This window comes from Wasmannia auropunctata, unplaced genomic scaffold (assembly GCF_000956235.1).
Source record: "Wasmannia auropunctata unplaced genomic scaffold, wasmannia.A_1.0 LD335200.1, whole genome shotgun sequence".
NCBI classification, from domain to species: domain Eukaryota; kingdom Metazoa; phylum Arthropoda; class Insecta; order Hymenoptera; family Formicidae; genus Wasmannia; species Wasmannia auropunctata.
In genome coordinates this window covers 197394-219349 of record NW_012027690.1, presented here as the reverse complement: position 1 = coordinate 219349, position 21956 = coordinate 197394, and the positions used below count along the sequence as shown (strand labels likewise).

At 41.1% G+C, this 21956-nt stretch overlaps 2 protein-coding genes across 2 annotated transcripts; both read left to right on the top strand.

The window, feature by feature from the left end:
• The first annotated feature begins 727 nt into the window (after positions 1-727).
• LOC105457620 (kinesin-like protein KIF12) lies at positions 728-12822 on the top strand. The gene is made up of 15 exons (XM_011702406.1): positions 728-969; positions 5668-5760; positions 5846-5924; positions 6114-6326; positions 7264-7401; positions 7588-7729; positions 7901-7995; positions 8335-8476; positions 8977-9095; positions 9274-9378; positions 9454-9583; positions 10021-10246; positions 10705-10852; positions 11052-11263; positions 11975-12822. Exons 1-15 carry the CDS (start codon positions 752-754, stop codon positions 12483-12485), a joined length of 2571 nt encoding a protein of 856 aa, XP_011700708.1. The 5' UTR covers positions 728-751; the 3' UTR covers positions 12486-12822.
• A 1206-nt stretch (positions 12823-14028) lies between these two features.
• On the top strand, positions 14029-21088 carry LOC105457619 (ubiquitin-like modifier-activating enzyme 1). The gene is made up of 5 exons (XM_011702405.1): positions 14029-15085; positions 16258-16732; positions 16942-17449; positions 17842-18915; positions 19186-21088. The coding sequence occupies exons 1-5, from the start codon at positions 14656-14658 to the stop codon at positions 19909-19911; spliced, it is 3213 nt and encodes a 1070-aa protein (XP_011700707.1). The 5' UTR covers positions 14029-14655; the 3' UTR covers positions 19912-21088.
• Positions 21089-21956: the final 868 nt, after the last annotated feature.

The window sequence follows — 21956 nt, the reverse complement described above, 5'->3', positions numbered from 1 at the left end:
TCAAATTGAAAGATTCTGCTTGAAAAAGAGCTTAAATTAATATATTTAATATATTAATATATAATATTGTATTTTTTAATTACAGTTGCATTCATTGCACTGTTATATTTTTTTTACTCCATTTTTATTTATTATATTTATTACGTCAAATCTTTTGGGTTTATTTATTATTTATTATTCATTATTTATTTACTTATTGTTGTACGCATTCACTTTTTTATTCATATTTTTTATGTTTATTTACGTTTGACTTTTCAGAAAAATTAATTTCCACATAAATCAATTCTAGTATGTTTCGAGGCAGCTTTCGCTCTAATTGCGATAACAGTTAATTATCATTGCCGGCGAAAACGAAACGTTAGTATTCGAAGTCGAGCGCAATGCACGAAACCGCCCGTAATTAGTTGGTTATTGAATGCGCAAGTGGTTGCATAAATTTTCGCATTTCGAATTTACGCGTTTACCGGAAAGATCTCAGGAGAGATAAAGCGCTATCTTAAATCTCACGGTAAACAGCAGTTTACCCTAATATCTCAATCTTGAAAAGTATCACAACGCATTCTTTTTCATTCGCTCTATATTAAAAAAGGAAATTTAACATTTACTTTTACATATAATTTACATGTATTTGTAAAATTATAGCTTTTCGGAGCGCGACATTTCGCGCGTTTAACGCGAACCGAACGGTTATATTTGATACCTGTTGATTATAAATTAATACCAGGAAAATGTAGATCCGGCAGGTTGACGAATGGTGCTGGTGAAAAATCCGTCCCCGACGCGCGGCCCGAGCCCACAACGAGAAAATGGGAGGAACGCGCGGTCGAAAGGACGAAGCGGTGGAGGACGAGGCTCGCGAGGAAACAGCCCCGGCGAGCAAACTGGTTCCCGAGGAAGTAGTCCAGGAAAGAGCGGTGGCTCCGTCAAGGGAAAGGGGAAAAGTGTACTGTTGCACTCGCAGGGTAACGAGTGAGTATTTCTGAGCTGCCAACCGCGTGTCGAGAGGAACGAACGGCCGGTTTGCGCGCGCGAATCGATCTAGACTGCTTTGCGCCCGAGTTGTGCATGTGGTATTTCCGCCGCCTGGCACACATTTCCTTTCGTAAAATTACCACTCATCGAAATTCCCACCCAACGTCTCGAAATCCCAGTGACTCGGTTATAATCGCGCGTTGATAAACTGTTATTTACTTTAGTTATCTGCATTTACACGTGTTTGTGCTTTTGAAAATAACGTCCAATAATAAACGAGTAATAGAATACTGTCAAAGTTACATTCGCGACCGCGAATTATAAGAGATGTATACGTATGTAAATAATAATGGCTTATAGATAAATAATTTAAATTTTTTCCTCGAGGAGAAGACAACGTTATGATCTAGTAGATAGCTCCTTATATCAGAAATTGATTATCAAAAGATTTATCCGAGCAATAAATTTACAGGCGATACCATCGCCAAGTCATGGTAAGAAATAATAATTGCGTCCGTGTTAGCTTTAATAAAATATATCATATGTTCCTGTCTGACAATAGACTCAAAGGACTATACATTATTGTGTTCCGGCGACAAAATTACCGCGAAACAAATTTGCCTAATCGAAAAATGGACGATCGAAATGGCGAAGCATTCACAGCGAAACTGTCGAAAAAAGAAGATTAACGATAATGGGCAAAGTTAGAAATTGACAATTATTTTATATACATCGTCTTTATGAATAAATTAAAAAGTTATAAATAAAGTTTTTATCGCTTTTCAGCTTTAGTCGGAAAATTAGATATATGTTTTAATATATCAAGTTTATTTCAACAAATTTAAATAATCTATATAGATTTTTGTAAATCTATCGTAAAATATTTTGCAAATTATTTCGTAAAAATAGAGTAATATGTATTTTATTTAACGTAAAAAATTTTTTCGCATACACATTGGTAAATTTATATTTCAACTTTACTTTTCGCGTAAATTTCTCGTGTACTTTCTCGACAATGGCGCGGAATAGCGTACCAACGATTTGTGTATAGTTGCAAAGACGATAAACCTCGACGAAAAAACGCTTCGACAATCGATCGGCTACGTGACAAGTTGAAGTGACGTATATTACATTCGCGCAAATACGCGATGGAAATACTCGATTATCGTGCTTTATCGTTTTGATTTGTCGCGATAATATCGGAATGATGATTACGGTACGATGCGAAATTAATAAATAAGCGCGGCAATCAACATAGGTTTCTTTTTATGCAAAATACGTCAGTTGAAATTGACAGCTCTAATCAGCTGCTTAATATTTCACGATCAAATGCTACTCGCGTCGAGCAATCAGGATTTCACTTACGTAAGAGAAACCGATCAGTAAAGACAACAAAACACGACAGCGTACACAGTATGTGTGTTCCGCTTAAGCTTAAAAAGAGTTTAGGAATATTTTTATAGCATATATGTGCGACTGCAGTGCTCGTAAATATCTCTTTGCATAAAATTATAAAGTCAATGCATAGAATTGTAATGTAAAAATTTAATTAATATATAATTACATAATTTTATTATAAAGTTGTAATTAGAAAAATAATAAAAACTTAAAAAGTGGCTTTAAAAATGTAAATTAGATAATACGAAGAGTTCAAAATTTTGTTAAATGGTACTAAAGTAAAATTACAAAGTAAAAAAATTATACAAATGACGTTGTGAGAAACGCAAGTGTATATAGTTTCTTGATATACACATAGCTTAATGCAATAAATTATATTAATCTCTGCGAATATCGCGATAAACTGCGCCTGCGCTCTTCAACGATCACAACGTTATTTATAATTTTTAATTTAGCGTATCATTATTCACGCTTGCTCACAGTTGAATCTCGAGACTACACGGTCCCGCGAAATTGCTCTATCGATTCGCGGTTTCGCGAGCAAGAAAATTGGTCGGCGGGATAGATTGTCCTAGCTGGAAATCGTTCGGCAGATCTGGGACAAAGATGACACACGATGCGGCCATCAAGAGAGACAGTAATTCGCGCGCGTTCGCGACCTGCGCGTATTCGATTTTACATGGGAAGTTTGTGTAAACTTCATCGCGCATCGATACGAGGAACAGTTCACACACGCACGGGCATTTCCACGCTTCCGGTATCATACGCTTCGACATTGCTTATCGATTACGAGAACATTACGGTCTCTCCCTCACTCCCGTTAGTCCGCGCGCGATCGATACTATTTTATATTATTATAAAATAACAAATAAATTACATATAATATTTTATTATAAAATGGAAATAAGAATATATAGGTAGTCTGTATTGAAAAATTAAAACTATCTTTTAGTTCAATTATAATTTAAATTAATCCCCTTTGAAAAAACGTTTAACAAAACCTGTAAGTATTATAATCATAATTTAATAATGACGCCATTAAATTATTTTAATTTAATTATGCAAGCGTATACATATAATTAATTTAATTTAAATTTAGATAAATTTCTTTTAACCGAGATATAAACCGTGGTGCCAAAGTATTGCAGATCAAAATCGAATATGTATTTTCCGATTTTTTGATAGACTGTAACAGACGTGTATATCACGCGAACCATACAATAATAATTAAATATTTAATGAAACACCACCATACACCGAATGACGATCTATCACGCGGTAATGTTTTCTTTACAGTTTTGAATTTGCACGCGACTGTATTTGAATAATAATTGCGCATTTAATTTCACCTGCCTTCGCCATGACCATGAAAGCTCATTTTCGCGATTTAATCCGCAGTCGCGAATTTGTGTATACACGTAAAGTGAAATAATTTACGTATTTATGTTAAACGTTAGATTAGAACGTTGAGAACGCTTGCGCTGCACTGCAATCTGAACTTTCGTTCTCCGCGCATCTTTTCAAATCTCGGGATCCGAGAGAGACGCTGTATTTTTGGTGCAGACTCACGTGTTGTACGAGAAAGAAAAGAAGGGGACTAATTCAGCGTCAATATCGAGATATTTACACACGTGTGCATATGTACGGAGTTGTTGTTACGATGTCGACTACGGGAGGTCGTACGGCAAGGTCTCACAATCGATATAAGCGGCATCGAAGTGTGGTATATCGTAAAAGTGCGTACGTCCATCCCGTGTATCGGCCACGTATGTGCGTATGATTGCTATCACGAGGAAGACACCTCACAAGGACACGGCCAGAGAGTCTTTCTCTCTGGCGAATCGAACTTTTGCGTTCCATACATCGCGCGTTCCTCGTAAAAAGTGGTCCCAACGGGTGCGACAACGTACTCACGTGCGACATATGACAATTACTGTAAAACGATATAAACACCCCAAGTTACCCCGCACGTGACTCGCATGTGCGTGTGTAACCGGGGAGGGAACGCTGCCCCGAATTCGTGTTAGACCACCGTGTGTGAAAGAGACCGTTCAAAGCAAATCAATTAAATTAAGAGGGTATAATCGAATATACACCGCGTTATCGTACACGAAACATCGAAATAGGTTTCAGTTTTTACGTAATACAAAGAAGATATTTTCAGACAATTGATTATTATTATATCATAGGTGCACCATTATTATTATTCATAATTGCACCAGCTGTGAATGTAGCGAGGGAGAGAAAGAGAATGCGGAAGTCTTTCGGTAACTCGAATCTGGATATAATTTTTACTTTTCTCGCGCGCGGCGGCGGGTCATTGTACTCTTTGCGCTCTCTCGTCGCGGCGCGAATGCAGACCGCATCATGACCGTAATCTTCAAAGCGACATTTCGTGCCCGGCCATTTGATATTCGTCCGCTTCGAGGAAGTAGTTTCAGCGTGGAATGACGCAAACACATTACTAAGTACGAAGATTTGCCGGGGTATTTTGTATTCCGCAACGAGAACCTCTCGAGAATTGCCGCGCAGCTTTGAGACGGCCGATCGATCGGACGCGATCCGGTATTTACCAACATCGGTTGCCCTAAATCATTGAGGAAGGTCTCTCGGAATGCCGCGGGTGTGTTTCGGGATGGAAAAGAAATCGCGTCTGGATAACGCGGCCAAACACGCGAGCGTCGCTCCGCGACTCGATTGCCGCTGCCTCGTGAATTATAAGGGCTGGCCGCGCGCGCGATTAGAGGTCAATCGGACGATTGACTGGACATTTCCGTATCGGACGTTCGCGATCGCGCATTCATGGAACGCCGTTAATTTGCGGAATTAGATCGGCGGTCGGCCGTTTAATAATAGAAACGACCGGCGGTAGCTATGCACGTAATGATGAATAACCGCAGCCCCGCGTAGGACGTTCTACGTACATTTCTTTTTTTTTTTTTTCAAATATAAAAGAGCTCGAACGTCTACGAGATCTTTAACTACGGAGTGACTTTTATCGGAAGATTTTTAACTATCTGCAGAGTAAATGAGGTACGCAATGTGACGTGTATTCTATATTAAGGATAATTACCTTTAATAACGATGAAATATTATCTACTTTTTTTTTTAATTTCACAAGTGGTAAATAATTATTTATCAAATAGATAAGGAAGTTTAAGGTTTACCTTTTTTGCTATACTTAAATGACATTTATACACATATCTCGAATCTGTTAATCGTTATTGCTATTTATAAATTTGTTTCATTAATATATATTAATGATAGATCGCAAAGATGATGTTATTACGTTTTTAGGATCGGTAGCATCGAAAGATTAATCGACGGTGATAAGCGGATAATTGCGACCAAGCATCTACTTCCAGAAAACAATATAAATGTCGCCGTCAGGTATTTAACTTGATTCGCTCTTACGTCAGTCGGCTCTAAATAACTTAAAATTATTATGACGTCTATTCTCTTTTATTTTTCTTAGAGTTCGTCCGCTCAGTAATAAGGAAATTAAATCCGGTGACGAAATGGCCGTGCAGTTTCCCGGCGATGGACAGATATACGTAAGTGCGAAAATTGTATCGTCCGTAAAATAATTGTTATTCTCTCTCGTGTCCTACTTTCGGCCCGAATCCTTCGATTTTTTTAAGTCAAGCGAAGTCTCGCCTACACACATTTCCCCACACCATCGATAACAATGTTTACAAAATGGTCTAGCTAAGTGGAACACCTATATCTTTTATCTTGTACAGTGCGACGCGGTTACGAGCAGTGGCGACAAAAAACCGAAGGTATTCTCCTACAACGTCGTTTTCGAGCCAAATGCCACGCAGGAGGATATTTTGCAGTACTCCGGTATTAAAAATCTCATCGAAATGGCGGTGGAAGGCTTCAGCTGCACCGTGTTTTGTTACGGACAGACCGGAAGTGGCAAAACGCATACCCTGACTGGACCTCCGAGACTCGTAAGCGAAAAAAAAGACCCGTTTTTTAACCAGGGTAATTTATATCCAGGGTAATTTTACCGTGGATATTTTTTTCTTAATCGATTAAATCACGTAATTCTTTTTCTATTTTGTGCTTAACAAAGAATGCAAATAATAATAACATTGAAATGCGCGAAAATTCTCTTGTGATAACGTATATGTAGATTCCGTTCGAAATATTCAACTCTTACTCATTTTCTTGGGTCTTTCGAAGTAGCAATATTATTTGAATATTCCGGGAGAAATCACACGAGTTAAAGTTATGCAAAGTGTTTTTTAACAGCGTCGCAGTACACGTCCATACATACATGTAACGCAAGAGACAATACGATACGTAAAACATATGGTGACGTTAGCGATCGATTGCTACATAGCTAGTCGGAAGGTTAAAGTTGATTGTCTTTCGTAGATAAGATAATGCGTCTAAGTCACACGTAACGTCGTTCCTTGCAACTAAACGCAACATTGAAATTTCGATAGGTCACGTCTAAATAAAAGACAACATTTTTAAATGATAAATAAGTACGCAGTAACTATTTTTGAAGATAAATAGAGAATCGTGTAAACGAAATATCCTGCCGATATATATTTCACAATAATCACAATTATATTCCTCATTAAAACAATGTAGATAAAATTTTAATTAATTAATGATGACGAAAGAATACTGTAACAATAAAATTTCAACGAAAATAACTTCTTTTTAAGAATAAATATAACTTAGCTAATATAACAAGTAACTAATTTAATATAATATAGTTAATAAAATAAAAATATATGTATATTGGAATTTTTATTTAAGAGTTAATCAAGAGTCAAATTACGCAAATTAAATAATGCTGAAATTAAACTGACACTTTTATATTATATCTTTCTGTATTATATATAAATTAAATTTAATCATTTTTTATATCAGTTCGAGAAAATGGATCCGTACTCGGAGGACCATGGTCTGGTCTTCCGTTCCTTCGTCTACCTATTCAAAGTCCTTCAAGAACACGAGAAGTGCAACTTTGTGCTGAAGGCTTCCTTCCTGGAAATCTATAACGAGAAGGTCTGTCTTTCAAACGATAAGATATCGTCCAGATAGAAACTATAAAATAAAATGACCATCGTTTTTAATCGCCGTAAGAAAAGACGAACTTCTTCTTTACGCGTGTAAAATGAAACGAGCGATTGTCGTCGCGACTAAATTTTGTTCACAAAATTGACAGTAATATAAAAATAAATGAATAAATAGGTGATAGATCTCTTAAATCCCGGCACTTCGAGGAAACCCCTAGCAGTTCGGTGGAGTAAAAAGACGCGTGGATTCTTCGTCGAAAATCTCTTCACGGTAGAATGTGAGGAATTGGACGATCTTCTGGCGGTTCTCGAAGAAGGTAAGACTCGAAGAAGGTCCAAAAAAATATAGGCAACCTCGCCACATCCTCTAACTTCATAATAAAATCTAATATTTGCTTTTAAGTTGACATTAATCTAGCAATTTTTTAAAATTCTATTTCGCGAAGATTTGTACAATGCTATTTATAATATAATCGCTGTTTTTACAGGAATGAAAAACAGATCGATTGGTACGCACAATATGAACGAATATTCCAGCAGAAGCCACTCGATTTTGACTGTAAATATAACGTCTGAGCAGGCAGTAAGTTAATACGATACTTCATGATTATGATGCATATTTCCCTTGAGACGAAGACAGAAATATACTTAAAGATAAGCATCGAAAACATCAGAATAACATATCGGATTTTGAATGAGGATTAAAACAAAATTTTTAATTTATTTCACTGCCATTTCTCGCCGTGCATTCAAATTTATTTATATAAAAAATGAATGAACAGTAGACCGAATAAACGGTATTCATCTTTCAACAAAGCAAAATTAATTTTCTCCGATCAATTTACTGTACTCATCGTTTCTCGTCGCGCGATTCTAATTAATTTATAACGAGGAATAATACGAGCCCCTTTCGCGTCGATAGATGGAGAACGGTGTGTTCATCTCGAAACAAGGCAAAATTAATTTCGTGGACCTTGCTGGAAGCGAAATGACGAAGAAAACGCAGAGCGAGGGTAAGACTTTGGAGGAGGCGAACAATATTAACAAGAGTCTCATGGTATTAGGTGAGTCCAGCATAATTGTAGCCTAATTGTATCCTCCGATATTAAAGTTGAAGGAACAACGATTTTTTTCACATACAGCACTAATTCATTATAAATACGAAATCCCTCGGAGTTCGATCATTTTCACCGATACTATGTAAACTGAATGAAATCGCGTCACACTTCACAATCATTTCACTATGAATAGCGATAATAATTCATTTATCAGCGGAAAATTAGATTAGATCTTGACTTTGAAATTGCGATGCGTTTATTATTTAGAATAGCTGAAGCAATCGATAGCTCGACTATTAAGTTACTGACATGTGAAAAGACGTGCCTTCCGTCTATGGAAAATAATCGATAAACTTTCGCGATTATGCGGCCGCGAAGCAAAACAATAGGAAGTTTTTTCGCAAAATCGTCCGAGAGCGAGACTTTTCATTCGTGATTTCACGAAACTGTTTAATTAATTTCGACTTTCTCGCCGGAAATAAATGTCATTTATATATCATTCGCAGGATATTGCATTTCCTCTTTGAGCGATGGAAAACGAAAAAGCGGCCATATCCCTTATCGGGACAGTAAACTGACGAAGCTTCTGGCCGACAGTCTCGCCGGAAACGGCGTCTCGTTAATGGTAAGTTGATAAGCGGATTTTCGTAATCGGATCGATTCGCGATCAATATAGCGATATTTTCACAAAATCCGCGTTATTCGCACTCGGTTTGCGCGATAAATGTTCCAATAATAAATTCGAATTCCCTCAGTTTTTGCAATTGTAATTTTACTTTAACGATAATTATACATGCGTTTAGATCGCCTGCGTTTCGCCAGCTCGTTCGAACGCCAGCGAGACATTAAACACCTTGAGATACGCCGCGAGAGCCAAGAAGATCGCCACGAAGCCTATAATAGTGATGGTAAGATCACTTGTTACAAGCACGCTTTAAAAGGGATTTTTTAAATACCTGACACACCTTATTTTTCTTCTGCAGGATCCGCGCGAAGCTCTGATTCTCAGCCTGAAGCGCGAAGTGGGGGCTCTTCAGACCGAAAACGATCACTTAAGGATGACTCTTCATCTCAACAACGAAGCTCAAAATATGCTCCGCAGCGAATCGAAAAGTATTATAATCGCGTATCCCTCGGAGGATATCTCGTTATCCATTTTTTATCGATAATGTCGCGATAAACGTGAAAAATAATTCGAGCCATTGGCGTAATCTTATGAATACGGGTCAAAGAAATTAATATAGAAATTTGTTTTACAAATTGTTGAATTTTTACGTGCACCAATCAATTCAGAAAAATTCAAATCTCTAATATATAAAATGAAAGAATTAATCATTCGATAGCTTGACAAACCAAATAAATGGAATGATTTACAAAATAATGATATTTTAATAATTTCGTGTTGAAATAATAGTGATAAATCGATTAAACCAATTGCTATGTACTTTCGAAGACGAAGAATTCGATTTTTGCGGAAAAATAATAATTCGCAAGGACTGTCGATCCTTGTATTTTTCTTTTCTCCCGTTATTCTCATCGATCGTTTGCAGGCGAAAGACTGATACCCGTGACCCCGCCGCCGGTGGATCTCGACAAACTGGCCGAGATGGAGAGCTCGGAGCTGAGCCAGTTGATCCATGCGTACATCACCGAGAACGAGGCGCTGCGACGCGAGAACGCGGAGCTCTATGCCACGCGGGACCAGGTGATACGGGACCAGGAACTCGTTTGCCGGGAAAACGAGAGGCTGCTCAGAAAACTGGAGGACGTGAACTCGTAAGTCCGCAAAACGACTCGACATTCCCGACCGCGAATGTCACGGAAGATAAATATTCGAAACGTATATGTATTTATTAGCTTGGAGATAAATATATTTGAAATCTACATATGTTATTTTCCCTCGCCTTTCACATCGAATTTACATTCGAATCGAACTTCTAAGAATATCCTGTGTCGCAGCTTCTCGCATACGGTTGCTTTCACGGTACGTGTGACGGCTCGCACGGTTTATATTTTAAGAAACTTAAGAGAATCAGGCGAACTTCCACGTGCGGAGTACCCCGCGTGTTTCATGCGAAATACATTTATGAAGTTAATTAAAATATGATTCGATTTGAATTTCCTTTGTTTAAATTATCTCTTATAATTCATAACTGCGGACTTGATTCTTCCAGTTTCTTTTTCTTATGCTTAACGATTTGCATTTGGCGGATCTTTGCAATATGTTTTTGCAGAGTGTGCTGCCGATCGCCCATAATACCTGCGAGACCCTCGTATTCGGCGGAATTATTGTTGAACGACAACAATGAGGATGTACCTGGTGCGACCAACGTCTGGACGAATCCGAACGCCGCTCCCAGCCCGGTGTACTCCTTCTCTAAGGTACGATCGAAGTCCATCTGAAACAATAATACTTGATGAAGAAAGTTACGTTATTATAATAATGTGAGAGAGATTAATTCTCATTAGATTAAAAGATTTATTACATTACTATATTTGAAAAGAGATTTAAGACTCGGCCTCACAGTATATAAATACACCGTAATATCCTCAATTACGAGATACATATATTTTTTTTTAGCATACGCTCAGCAGCGGATTGTACAGATCAGCCGGCAGTATGCCAGAGAAGGTGCTGAAGGAGCTCGACAAGCGCAGAATCGTCGGCAGTTACAATAACATTGCCGAAGCCTACAAGGATAAGAGCAATCACCGTCGGCACAATTCGTGGGACAACAGCAACCGGCCTATGATCAGCCCGGATCAGAGAATCTCACCAGTGGATATAAATCAGTAAGTGGCTCAAATTTATTGCTAATAACGCTTAATCTTAACGAATAAGTTTTTAGATAACAATGACGTGTTACTTTATTCTGTTACAATGTTATGTTATTTCTTGCAAAAAAAATTGCGTAACCATTTACTTTTATCTCTTTCATCGTTACATTGCATTTTTATACATCATTATAATTTACTTTGAAATTACGTACAGATAAATATTTTTTTTTTTCTAAAAACTTTACAATGAATATTTTCTAGAAGTATATTTCTCGTGTGAGTGGAGTGTGAATGTATTTCAAGTTTATATAAAAAATCTACGTTGAATGGTCGGTATCGAATTGCATCAAACGTGATACCTAAGGAATACATCTTCATATTTGCGATGGAAAATTTCGAAAATTCTCTACGTCCAATTTTTTATCTCAAGATGCATCGCGAATCGATGCGAAATATGAATTAATGTCTCAATTTTAAAAAATAACAGAAAAAATCCTGCATTCGCGGATGCATAATTCCCTGGTGGATGGATTAATAATCGCGACTATTTATAAGCCGTATTACATTTCAATTTCAAAGATCTGAGATAAGAGTCTTTCGAGTTTCACCTCGCGAGGAAGTCACCCTAGTCGTTCTCTGAGGTACTACGTTTGACGCTTGCCATCCGTATGCGCCCCGATCCCGGACAAAACCGACTAAACTAACCGAAGGCACATGCGGTGACAGTCAAGGTCAAAGAGCGACCTTGCGGCGCACCTCGACGGTCCCTGAGGAGGGCAAGCCTCGGCCGTCGTCGAGGTCGAGGTCGAACGACCTGCCCGCTGCGGACGGCCCCATCACCACCATCGCCACCACCACCACCACCACCGCCACCGCCACCACCACCACCACCACCACCGCTACCACCGCAACCGCCACCAATGTCTCCGAGACGCACGCCGAGCAATCTAACGGATCGCCTGACTCGATTCTAAGCGGTCCTCTCGAGGAGGGCAGTAATTCCGCCCCCGACTCCGCGGACTCGGTCGCCCCCACGGTCCCGTTCCCGCCGATAACGCACTCGCCCTCGTCGTTCGCGACGTCGAAGCCGGAACCGCGGAAGAGCCGGAAGTCGCAGTCGCGGACCAGTGGGAAGGACAGGAGGGACGACGGGGGAAGAATCAAGGACGAGCAGCGGGCGTTCGGCAGCCCGGTCTCCGTCGACGACGACGACGACAACGACAACGCGCGACTTTGAGACCGCGATCTCTCTCGCCGACAGGGGACAGCTAGATCACGACAGGCAGACCGCGGTGCAGTTGCTCGCTCATTCTCGAGGAAAACGCGACACGCAAAATGAAAGGAATGACAATCTCTTTTTATTCTATGAGAAACATCGAGTGAGACGTCTATTTGTACACTTAATCATATACGATTACTCATAATAATTGTATCTGTAAAGTATACACTCTCCTATATATACACGCCCACGTCAGACGAAGTCTTTCTCTTAGTTCATATCATCTCGGTCGAAGATTGTTCTAAGGAGAAACGACGGGAATTGTACAGAATTAAATATAGAATAAATTAATAAATTAAAACTGTGTAAGAGGATTGACAAATTAAAGCGGATTGAAAGAAAATTTTTTTTTCTACGTAGATCCGTACGTCCTTTTCCCTTATATCTACTTGTTTCACAGAATCCGCGTACATATATACTTCTTCATAATCTTAGATATCTGTTAAATCGTTTAAATTTCCTTGGTCATTTCCTTCAGCTCTGCTACTTAAATCTACGTTTGCGAAATGACGAATGCGTCGAGGAAAAAAATAGCGCGTAGACGCCGCGTTTTCTCATCGGTACGTCGGTCAGTTCTTTGATAAAGAGATGGCTTCGAACTCTTACGGAATACATCCTCTCGGGTCGTCATGTTTCGTGGATTTATTGCCGCTCCTGAGATTCGCGATCCATAGATATTTGGCGACTAAATTGCGGGAAAAGATGCGAAGCCCGTGCGTGCAGCGGGCAGCTGCGTCTTCCTTCGCAGACACTTTGAACCGCTTCGGCTCGGATCGGAGCAAGTCGGAGCAAGTCGGAGCATTCGGAGCATTCGGAGTCGGAGTCCGTCGTCGCGCTCCGATTGGCCGCGCGCTTCTCGGACTCTCGCTACGTCACGAACGCCACGCCACCGCGAACTCGCGCCGTGATTGGCGCACACGACTGCCAACATACGTACGCGCGAACGTTCCGAAAGTCATTACGTGACATTATCCTCATTTACCTGTTTATCCTTCCTCGAAGCAAAAATCAATGTTTACGTCAGCAAAAATAAATGATTTTAATAAAACGCGTCGCGAAGTCGTTCAATCGAACGATTACAAAGACTTTCTTTCATTTCACGCATGTGATCTCGAACCGGACAATTGCACGACCAATCGTTCTTGCAAATCGCGGCAAAAAAAAAATCCTTGCGTTTTTCAAATCTAATTCTTTACTTTCCGTTACCGCGGTCGATTTCTCAAATTTAATTCGAATGCATTCTGAATAGAGTCGGAGACAATCCATAAATTAATCGGATTTAATAAAAATTGCGAAGGTACGATACGTCAACAGTGCGCGCGCCAACTCTAGAATTTTGCTTATTCATGGCGCGTCCAATCAGAGTCGATCGCGGCACAGCGACAGCTTCAGTGAACAGGGCGGCGCAGGGAGTGACGAGAGACGGGGGCGGCGAGCAAATCGACGAATCCGTGTAGCAACAGCGAATGAGAGTGCGCGAGGGGGGGTGGGACGTGGAGCGCGCGAGCAGCGTCGTCGGGGTAGATTCGGGCGGAAACGGTGTGTCGCGGTGCGAGGATTCTTACGTCGTCGTTCTCCGGTTAAGGGACAGACAGAGGCGGCATCGGCGGTGCTCCGCAAACGGACACGAAGACGGTGACGGGGTCGCGGGGACAGGCAGGCACGAGGATAGGCGTTCGGCGGGGGCTGCGGCGCGCGGCAGTGGCCGCCGCGGTGGTCGAACAGGGGGCAAAGGAGTTTAGGAGTGGAGCGGTGGAGAGGAGAGGAGAGTGGTGGGGGCGACGTGTGTGCTGGCGGCAGTGTGAGGTTGGTCGGTGCGCGTCCCGTGGTCGTGGGTATTTATTTTGCGTTCCTGGTGTCGTCGCCGTCGACACCGAGGTGATTCCGAGATTCGGCGAGCCCTGTATCGCGGCGCGGTGGCAAGCGCGAGGTCGAGAGAGGCTCCGAGGAGAGGAAGGGAGAGAGAGAAAGAGATAGAGCGAGGGAGTGAAAAGAGGGAAGGGTGAGAGACAGAGAGAGAGAGAGAGAGAGAGAGAGTGGGAGAGAGAAAGAGTGAGAGCACAATCAGGGGAAATAATCGACGGCACATAATCCGACGTCCCCGTGAACACGTCCGTCAAGTCCTCCGATGTCTAGTGCTGAGGTGGTGGAGAGCTCCGTTGATCCCCCAGCCAAGAAGCGACGCGTTGGTGCTGCCAGCACGACGGGAGGAGCCGACGACGAGCTGACGACGACGAACGTGGCGGAGATGGACGTAGACATGGCGAAGAACGGCTCCACGAGCAGCAGCGGCGGCGGCAGCGGCGGAGGCACCACCGGCCGGTCACCCGCCGAGATCGACGAGGGTCTATACTCGCGGCAGCTCTACGTCCTCGGACACGACGCCATGCGCCGCATGGCGTCCTCGGACGTGCTCATCTCCGGCCTCGGCGGCCTCGGGATCGAGATCGCCAAGAACGTCATCCTCGGCGGCGTCAAGTCTGTCACGCTCCACGACCATGCCGTGTGCAAATTGGTCGATCTGGGCTCGCAGTTTTATCTCACCGAGGCTGACGTAGGTGAGGAACGTACGCGGGCCCCCGAATAATGCCGGTCGGAACACGTGAGACGCGCCAGAGATCGAAAAAAGCGCGCGCGCTTTTACTTATTATGCCTTTTTTGTAGTCAGTAATCAGAAAAAACAAATTTAAAATCAATAATATAACGTAACACGTAAATTTTTAATTTTTTTTTTTTTTTGGTAATTGATGTAAAATTGATGGAAAAGAGGAGGAGAGATCCAAGAAGAAGAAATAACGTGTTAAAAAAAAAATAGATATTTATAAAAAGGAGTGTGTAATATTCTCCAACAGAGATATATTTGTTTTAATTGTACTCTTCCATTTTTTTTTTGCTTTAAAAATGAAATTTAATCTACAAGAAATGGATATGACATTGAATGAATTAAAAATATATCAAGTTTTATATATTGACAGAAAAAAAAGGACACAGAAATTTCTTTTATTTATCAAAGATTCGGCTTTGGATTTTAGCGATAAACTTGTGCAATTCTAATCTACAGAACGATAAGATTTAAATTGAGATAAGGCACAGCTGTTTTATTCTCAAGCAAATTATAAATTCTGTTGCACCATCCAGTGACACAGTTGTCATTATTTCTATCATACACTAAAAATATGATATAAAACTGCAAATTGTATGTGCTATTAGTGCAAGTCATGATGAAAAGGTTGTCTTGCAAAGTATTGCTCAAGCGACTGAAATAACATACCCTTTGTTTTAAAGCTGTGTTAATTTCAAGATATCAAGCAGAATGTATGAGAAAAAGATTTTGGACGTTGTACATTAAATATATTAAATTAAATTAATACTGTACATATAATATTGATATATCTATACATAGTAATATTTAATGCACATATTTTGACAAAATTGAATCTCTAAAGATTTCTCCTTAAGTTATAGATTTATACAATCTGTACACGGATATCTAAAAAATTTTGATAAGATAAAAATTGAAATATAATTTATGATTAACAAAATATTCTCTATTGACCTGCAATCCAAGTTTAATATTTATAAAGATGTTGGCATGCGTCAATATCGAAAATTAGTACGGCTATTATTATAACTTTGTAATTATTTTAATTTAACAATTAATATTTGATAACACATTAATTGAACTAATTAATAATGCTTTTATTAAAACTGGATGGAACTTATCTGACAGGTAAGAACCGTGCGGCAGCGTGCTGTCAACGTCTGTCGGAGCTGAACAATTACGTGCCTACTCGTCACTACTCCGGTCCGCTGAACGAGGCGTATATCCAGCAGTTCAAAGTTGTGGTGCTGACGGAAACACCGCTGGTCGAGCAGCTGCGCATCGCGCAGATCACCCGCGCCAACGGCATTGCCCTAATACTCGCCGACACCCGCGGCCTCTTCTCGCAGGTATTCTGCGACTTCGGTGAGACGTTCACGGTGGTGGACACAAATGGCGAGCCGCCGGTGAGCGCGATGGTAGCCAGCATCTCTCGCGACAGCGAAGGTGTTGTCACGTGTCTGGATGACACTCGCCACGGCATGGAGGACGGCGACTACGTGACTTTCTCTGAGGTGCAGGGCATGACCGAACTAAATGGATGCGACCCGATTAAGATCAAAGTGTTGGGCCCATACACCTTCAGCATTGGCGATACTTCCAGGTGAATGCCGTTATAAGTATCTCGCTAGGATTTAAAATTTGAGACGTAGACGTTGATCGGTCAATTTTTAAACCGTGTGATTTCACTAATTCTTCATCATTTCTGTTCAAAAAATATAATATAATTAGAGTACAATATTTTCTTTTTACAATATTTACTTTGATGAAGACTTTTCGGTCAACCTAATCGAACGAATCGAATATCGCCAGGTTTTCCGAGTACGTGCGCAGCGGTATCGTGACGCAAGTGAAGATGCCCAAAACCTTGCACTTCACGCCGCTGCAAACCGCCCTGAAGAAGCCCGAGTTTCTCGTCACGGACTTTGGCAAATTCGACTATCCGGAACAATTACATCTGGCCTTCCTGGCGCTACATCAGTACATGGCTGATAGAGGCACATTGCCGCGACCATGGAACCAGTCAGATGCCGACGAGTTTATCACCATCGCCGAACAGATCAAGGACAGCTACGGTTTCGACACCGAGATTAATGGCGAGTTGCTACGCACGTTTGCCAAGGTGTCCGCTGGCGATTTGAACCCCATGAACGCCACAATCGGCGGTATTGTTGCCCAGGAGGTGATGAAAGCCTGCTCCGGCAAGTTCCATCCAATCTATCAATGGATGTACTTCGACGCCATCGAGTGTCTGCCCGTTGACCATTCGGAGCTTACCGAGGAAGACTGCTGTCCCACGGGATCCCGTTATGATTCTCAGGTATAATACTGATCAATAATCGAGTCTTTTTTTTTTTTTTTTTTTTTTTCAAGAAAAATTTCGGAAAATTTGAATAAAATTGAATACTAATTATTTATTCGTGAAATATAATTCGATAATCACATTTGTAATAAATGAATATATAAAACACTTAACTTAATCCCATAAGAAATAAATTGATAAACAATTCGGTGAAAATTTTGAGAATCGAGTGTTATTTAAAATAAAAAATTCTTGAAAATCTTGGTAAGAGAAAACCAAGATTCTATCAATGTTAATAATATTAATGATAATAAAATCTCGAAAGTATTAAAGTAGTCTTGAAAATCTTAAAATATATAATATTAACAATGGTATTAAGTAAATATAATTAAATTAAATTGTTCTTTCAGATGGCTGTTTTCGGCAAGAAATTCCAGTCCAAGATCGGCAGTTTGAAATACTTTGTGGTCGGTGCCGGCGCAATTGGTTGTGAATTGTTGAAGAACTTTGCGATGATCGGCGTTGGCGCGGAAAACGGTTGTGTCACGGTGACTGACATGGACCTGATCGAGAAGTCCAACTTGAATCGGCAGTTTCTGTTCAGGCCGTCGGACGTGCAGCAATCCAAATCGGCGACCGCGGCCAGAGTCATCAAGGGCATGAATCCCGACATGAAGGTGATCGCGCACGAGAATCGGGTGTGCCCGGAAACGGAGAAGATCTACAACGACGATTTCTTCGAAGTGCTGGACGGCGTGGCGAACGCGCTTGACAACGTGAACGCCCGTATTTACATGGACCGTCGTTGCGTGTACTACCATAAACCCCTACTGGAATCCGGTACGCTCGGCACTAAAGGCAATACCCAGGTGGTGGTACCATTCCTCACTGAATCATACAGTTCGTCGCAGGACCCGCCGGAAAAGAGCATTCCTATCTGTACGCTCAAGAACTTCCCCAATGCCATCGAGCATACTCTGCAATGGGCCCGCGACAACTTCGAAGGCCTGTTCCGTCAGTCAGCGGAGAACGCGGCGCAGTACATTTCCGATCCGCAGTTCGTCGATCGGACGCTCAAGCTGCCCGGTGTGCAGCCCCTCGAAGTGTTGGAGTCCGTCAAGACGGCGCTGATCGACGAGAGACCGGACAACTTCGCCGATTGCGTGGCGTGGGCCCGTTGCCACTGGCAGGAGCAATACAGCAATCAAATCCGCCAGCTGTTATTCAACTTTCCACCGGATCAGGTGACCTCGAGCGGTCAGCCCTTCTGGTCCGGCCCGAAACGCTGTCCAGATCCATTAATCCTCGACGTCAATGACTCCCTGCACGTGGATTACATCGTTGCTGCTGCCAATCTCAAGGCCAAAGTTTACGGAATTCCCACAAACCGCGATAGGGAAGAGATCGCCAGGATCCTTGCCACCGTCAAAGTACCAGATTTCACACCCAAATCCGGCGTGAAGATCGCCGAAACAGACTCACAGGTAAGAAATAAATTGAAAAACATTTCAACGATTCGGTGAAAATTTTAAGAATCGAGTGTTATTTAAAATAAAACAAATCCTTGTAAATCTTGGTAAGAGAAAATCAAGATTCTATCACTATTAATAATATTAACGATAATAAAATCGGGAAAGTACTAAAGTAGTCTCGAAAATCTTAAGAGATATAATATTAAAAATATTTGAAATGAGAAATTGCTATAATTTTTGCAATATCGAGGAAAAGAATTAAAAGATCGGCTGCGTTTTCAGGTGCAAGTATCGAATGGCAGCGGTAACATCGACCACGAACGACTGTCGCAGCTGCAGGAGGAGCTGCCGAAGATGGAGGATCTGAACGGCCTGGCGATTTATCCGCAGGAATTCGAAAAGGACGACGACACCAACTTCCACATAGACTTCATTGTCGCGGCGTCGAATCTGCGCGCTACCAACTACAAAATCTCACCGGCGGATCGGCACAAGAGCAAATTGATCGCCGGCAAAATCATCCCGGCGATCGCCACCACCACCTCGGTGGTGGCCGGCCTCGTCTGTCTGGAACTGTACAAGCTGACCCGCGGCGTGCGCGACTTGTCGCTGTACAAGAACGGCTTCGTGAATCTGGCGCTGCCGTTCTTCGGCTTCAGCGAGCCGATCGCCGCCCCCAAGCTCAAGTACTACGACATCGAGTGGACGTTGTGGGACCGTTTCGAAGTAAAGGGCGAGCTGACGCTGAAGGAGTTCCTCGACTACTTCAAAGAGCGCCACAATCTCGAAGTGACGATGCTGTCGCAGGGTATCTGCATGCTGTACTCGTTCTTCATGGCGAAGCCCAAGTGTCAGGAGCGTATGGGCCTGCTCATGTCGGAGGTGGTGAAGAAGGTGTCGAAGAAGAAGCTGGAGCCGCACGTGCGCGCCCTCGTGTTTGAGCTGTGCTGCAACGACGAGGACGGGAACGACGTTGAGGTGCCGTACGTGCGCTACACTCTACCCTGACTCGCCCGCGCGGCCCCCGATCGCGCCAGATGATGTCTACTTAACTGAGACACTTAGCCGTACATAGTGATTTCTACAAATTTCTATTTTACGACGATGTAATACATACAGGAGACATTAACTGCTGCTGATCCTCGTCTATGAATGTCTGTGTGAGGCACTCTTTCTTTCTACATATATATATATATATACAGATTTTTCTTTTTTTTTCTTCGTCGTCAGAGAGATACGAATTCTCACGCGTTACTACCGCCAGCGCTTAGTAGTAGTGATCTTGAAGCAGCAGGTGCGTGCGACAGCGAGGTCGGATTCTTCGTTTCGTTTTAGGGAATGAAATTTGTAGGCGAATTTGACCTCCAAAAAGGCTTTCCCGATCTGTCGCTACGAACCGTGCCGGATTGTGATATCGTACGGGTTGTATACTGTTTTAACATTCAAATCGTCGTTCTTTCGTTCAGATATCGAATAGCCAATTTCCTTATTTTCATTGAAATGCTTTGTAATGAAATTCTTTTTCTTTTAATCGAGATGGACGGATCCATAATAAAGAACGGTAAAAAATAAATTAATAAACTCTTGATGTACTATGAACTTGTTATTTAAATCAAATAAATTAACGAGTTATCGAATTTCTGCAGAGTTACACTTGTGCATATACGCAAATTCTACCAAGTATCTTTATATATCTTGATATACGCAAATAGATCGCGCATTTCTCACGTCTCTGATGATGTCATAATCCGATATACACGATCGCAGCGACGTATCCGCGGAGTATCTCGCGTTCAGCTTTCCGGCTAAATTTAATTTTCTCGTTTTTCTCTTCGCTGTACCTTACTTCGACCGGTTTGCTCACGATTGCGATCCGATCGGGGAAAAGGAAGAAGAGAAAATAGAAGCGAATGCCAAATTTCTACAAGGAGGAGGAGGAGGAAAAGGAAAAGGAAAAGGAAGAAGAGGATGATATCTTTGATGAGATTGACTTTCTTTCAGCTTTCACTCCGTATGCCGCACCGTTTCCGTAGAATCTGATGTAAATCAAACTGGAGAGATGAAAAACTCTTTATTTTATCCCATAAAGTTCCTTAGATCGATGTATTATTAAATGGATTATTACGTAATCCCGTAGAAGAAATATGTGAATATAATCAGCCTTGAGTTGTTGACGAAAATACAATAACGTTTCGTTTCTTTTTCTTTTCTTCCTCTTTTTTTTTTTAAATTTTCCGCACGAATTGGTCGTCTCGACGGAAACGAGAGAGCAACCGCGTGAAACACACAGGTTCTTAGATATACGTATCTCTTTCCTACACTTTCGTTTCTAATGTTCTCACGAAAGATTTGATACGCATAAAGGGTTTATATAATCGATACACTTACGTTGTTTACACCTGATTTATTCGCTTCGCAACGTCTTTCTCGAATAAGGATAATATAATAGTAATAGTAGTAGAGTAGTAATACTAATAATAATAATAATAAAATAATAATGAATAAACTATTAGCTAAGGCTGGTTGTTGTTACGACGTATACACTGCATTTAAATTTATAAAAAGATGTCTTTGGAAGAAAGAGACGCTTCTTAAAAAAAGAAAAAAGGAGAAAATAATAAAAATTGCGTACACTTTAGACCAAGGGAGACAACAGACAAACAAAAAGGAAAGAATATTTTGTTAATTTTAGGATATAATGCGGATATTTATTATATATATATATATATATATATCATTTCATCGATAGACAAATAGATGTGTTTGGATTTCAAGAAGTAATGAAATAACGAAAATAAAGTGGGAAGTGTACGCCTCCTCGTGTTTTGTGCCATTCTAAACGAGAACCCATTTGTCTCTTAATCAATCCTCAAATTTTTCTACGCGACAGAAAAATGTATAAAAAGGGGGAAAAGATGAGTTTGCGGAATTGTTTTCGTTTTATCGCGAATCGGCGAGAGGATTTTTTTTTTTTGCGTGCCTGTCAAAGTGAATAAAATTCGAAATTATTAAAATTACAGAAAAATTAGAATTGCATCGAAATCACAGAGACT

What these genes read in the sequence shown, in the direction of transcription:
- LOC105457620 (XM_011702406.1), top strand. Translation starts at nt 752, where the DNA reads ATGGTGCTGGTGAAAAATCCGTCCCCGACGCGCGGCCCGAGCCCACAA. An exon ending in GAAACGGCGTCTCGTTAATG is followed by an intron (nt 9,096 to 9,273) that starts GTAAGTTGATAA and finishes ACATGCGTTTAG; the next exon opens with ATCGCCTGCGTTTCGCCAGC. An exon ending in AAACTGGAGGACGTGAACTC is followed by an intron (nt 10,247 to 10,704) that starts GTAAGTCCGCAA and finishes ATGTTTTTGCAG; the next exon opens with AGTGTGCTGCCGATCGCCCA.
- LOC105457619 (XM_011702405.1), top strand. Translation starts at nt 14,656, where the DNA reads ATGTCTAGTGCTGAGGTGGTGGAGAGCTCCGTTGATCCCCCAGCCAAG. An exon ending in TCTCACCGAGGCTGACGTAG is followed by an intron (nt 15,086 to 16,257) that starts GTGAGGAACGTA and finishes CTTATCTGACAG; the next exon opens with GTAAGAACCGTGCGGCAGCG. An exon ending in AGCATTGGCGATACTTCCAG is followed by an intron (nt 16,733 to 16,941) that starts GTGAATGCCGTT and finishes GAATATCGCCAG; the next exon opens with GTTTTCCGAGTACGTGCGCA.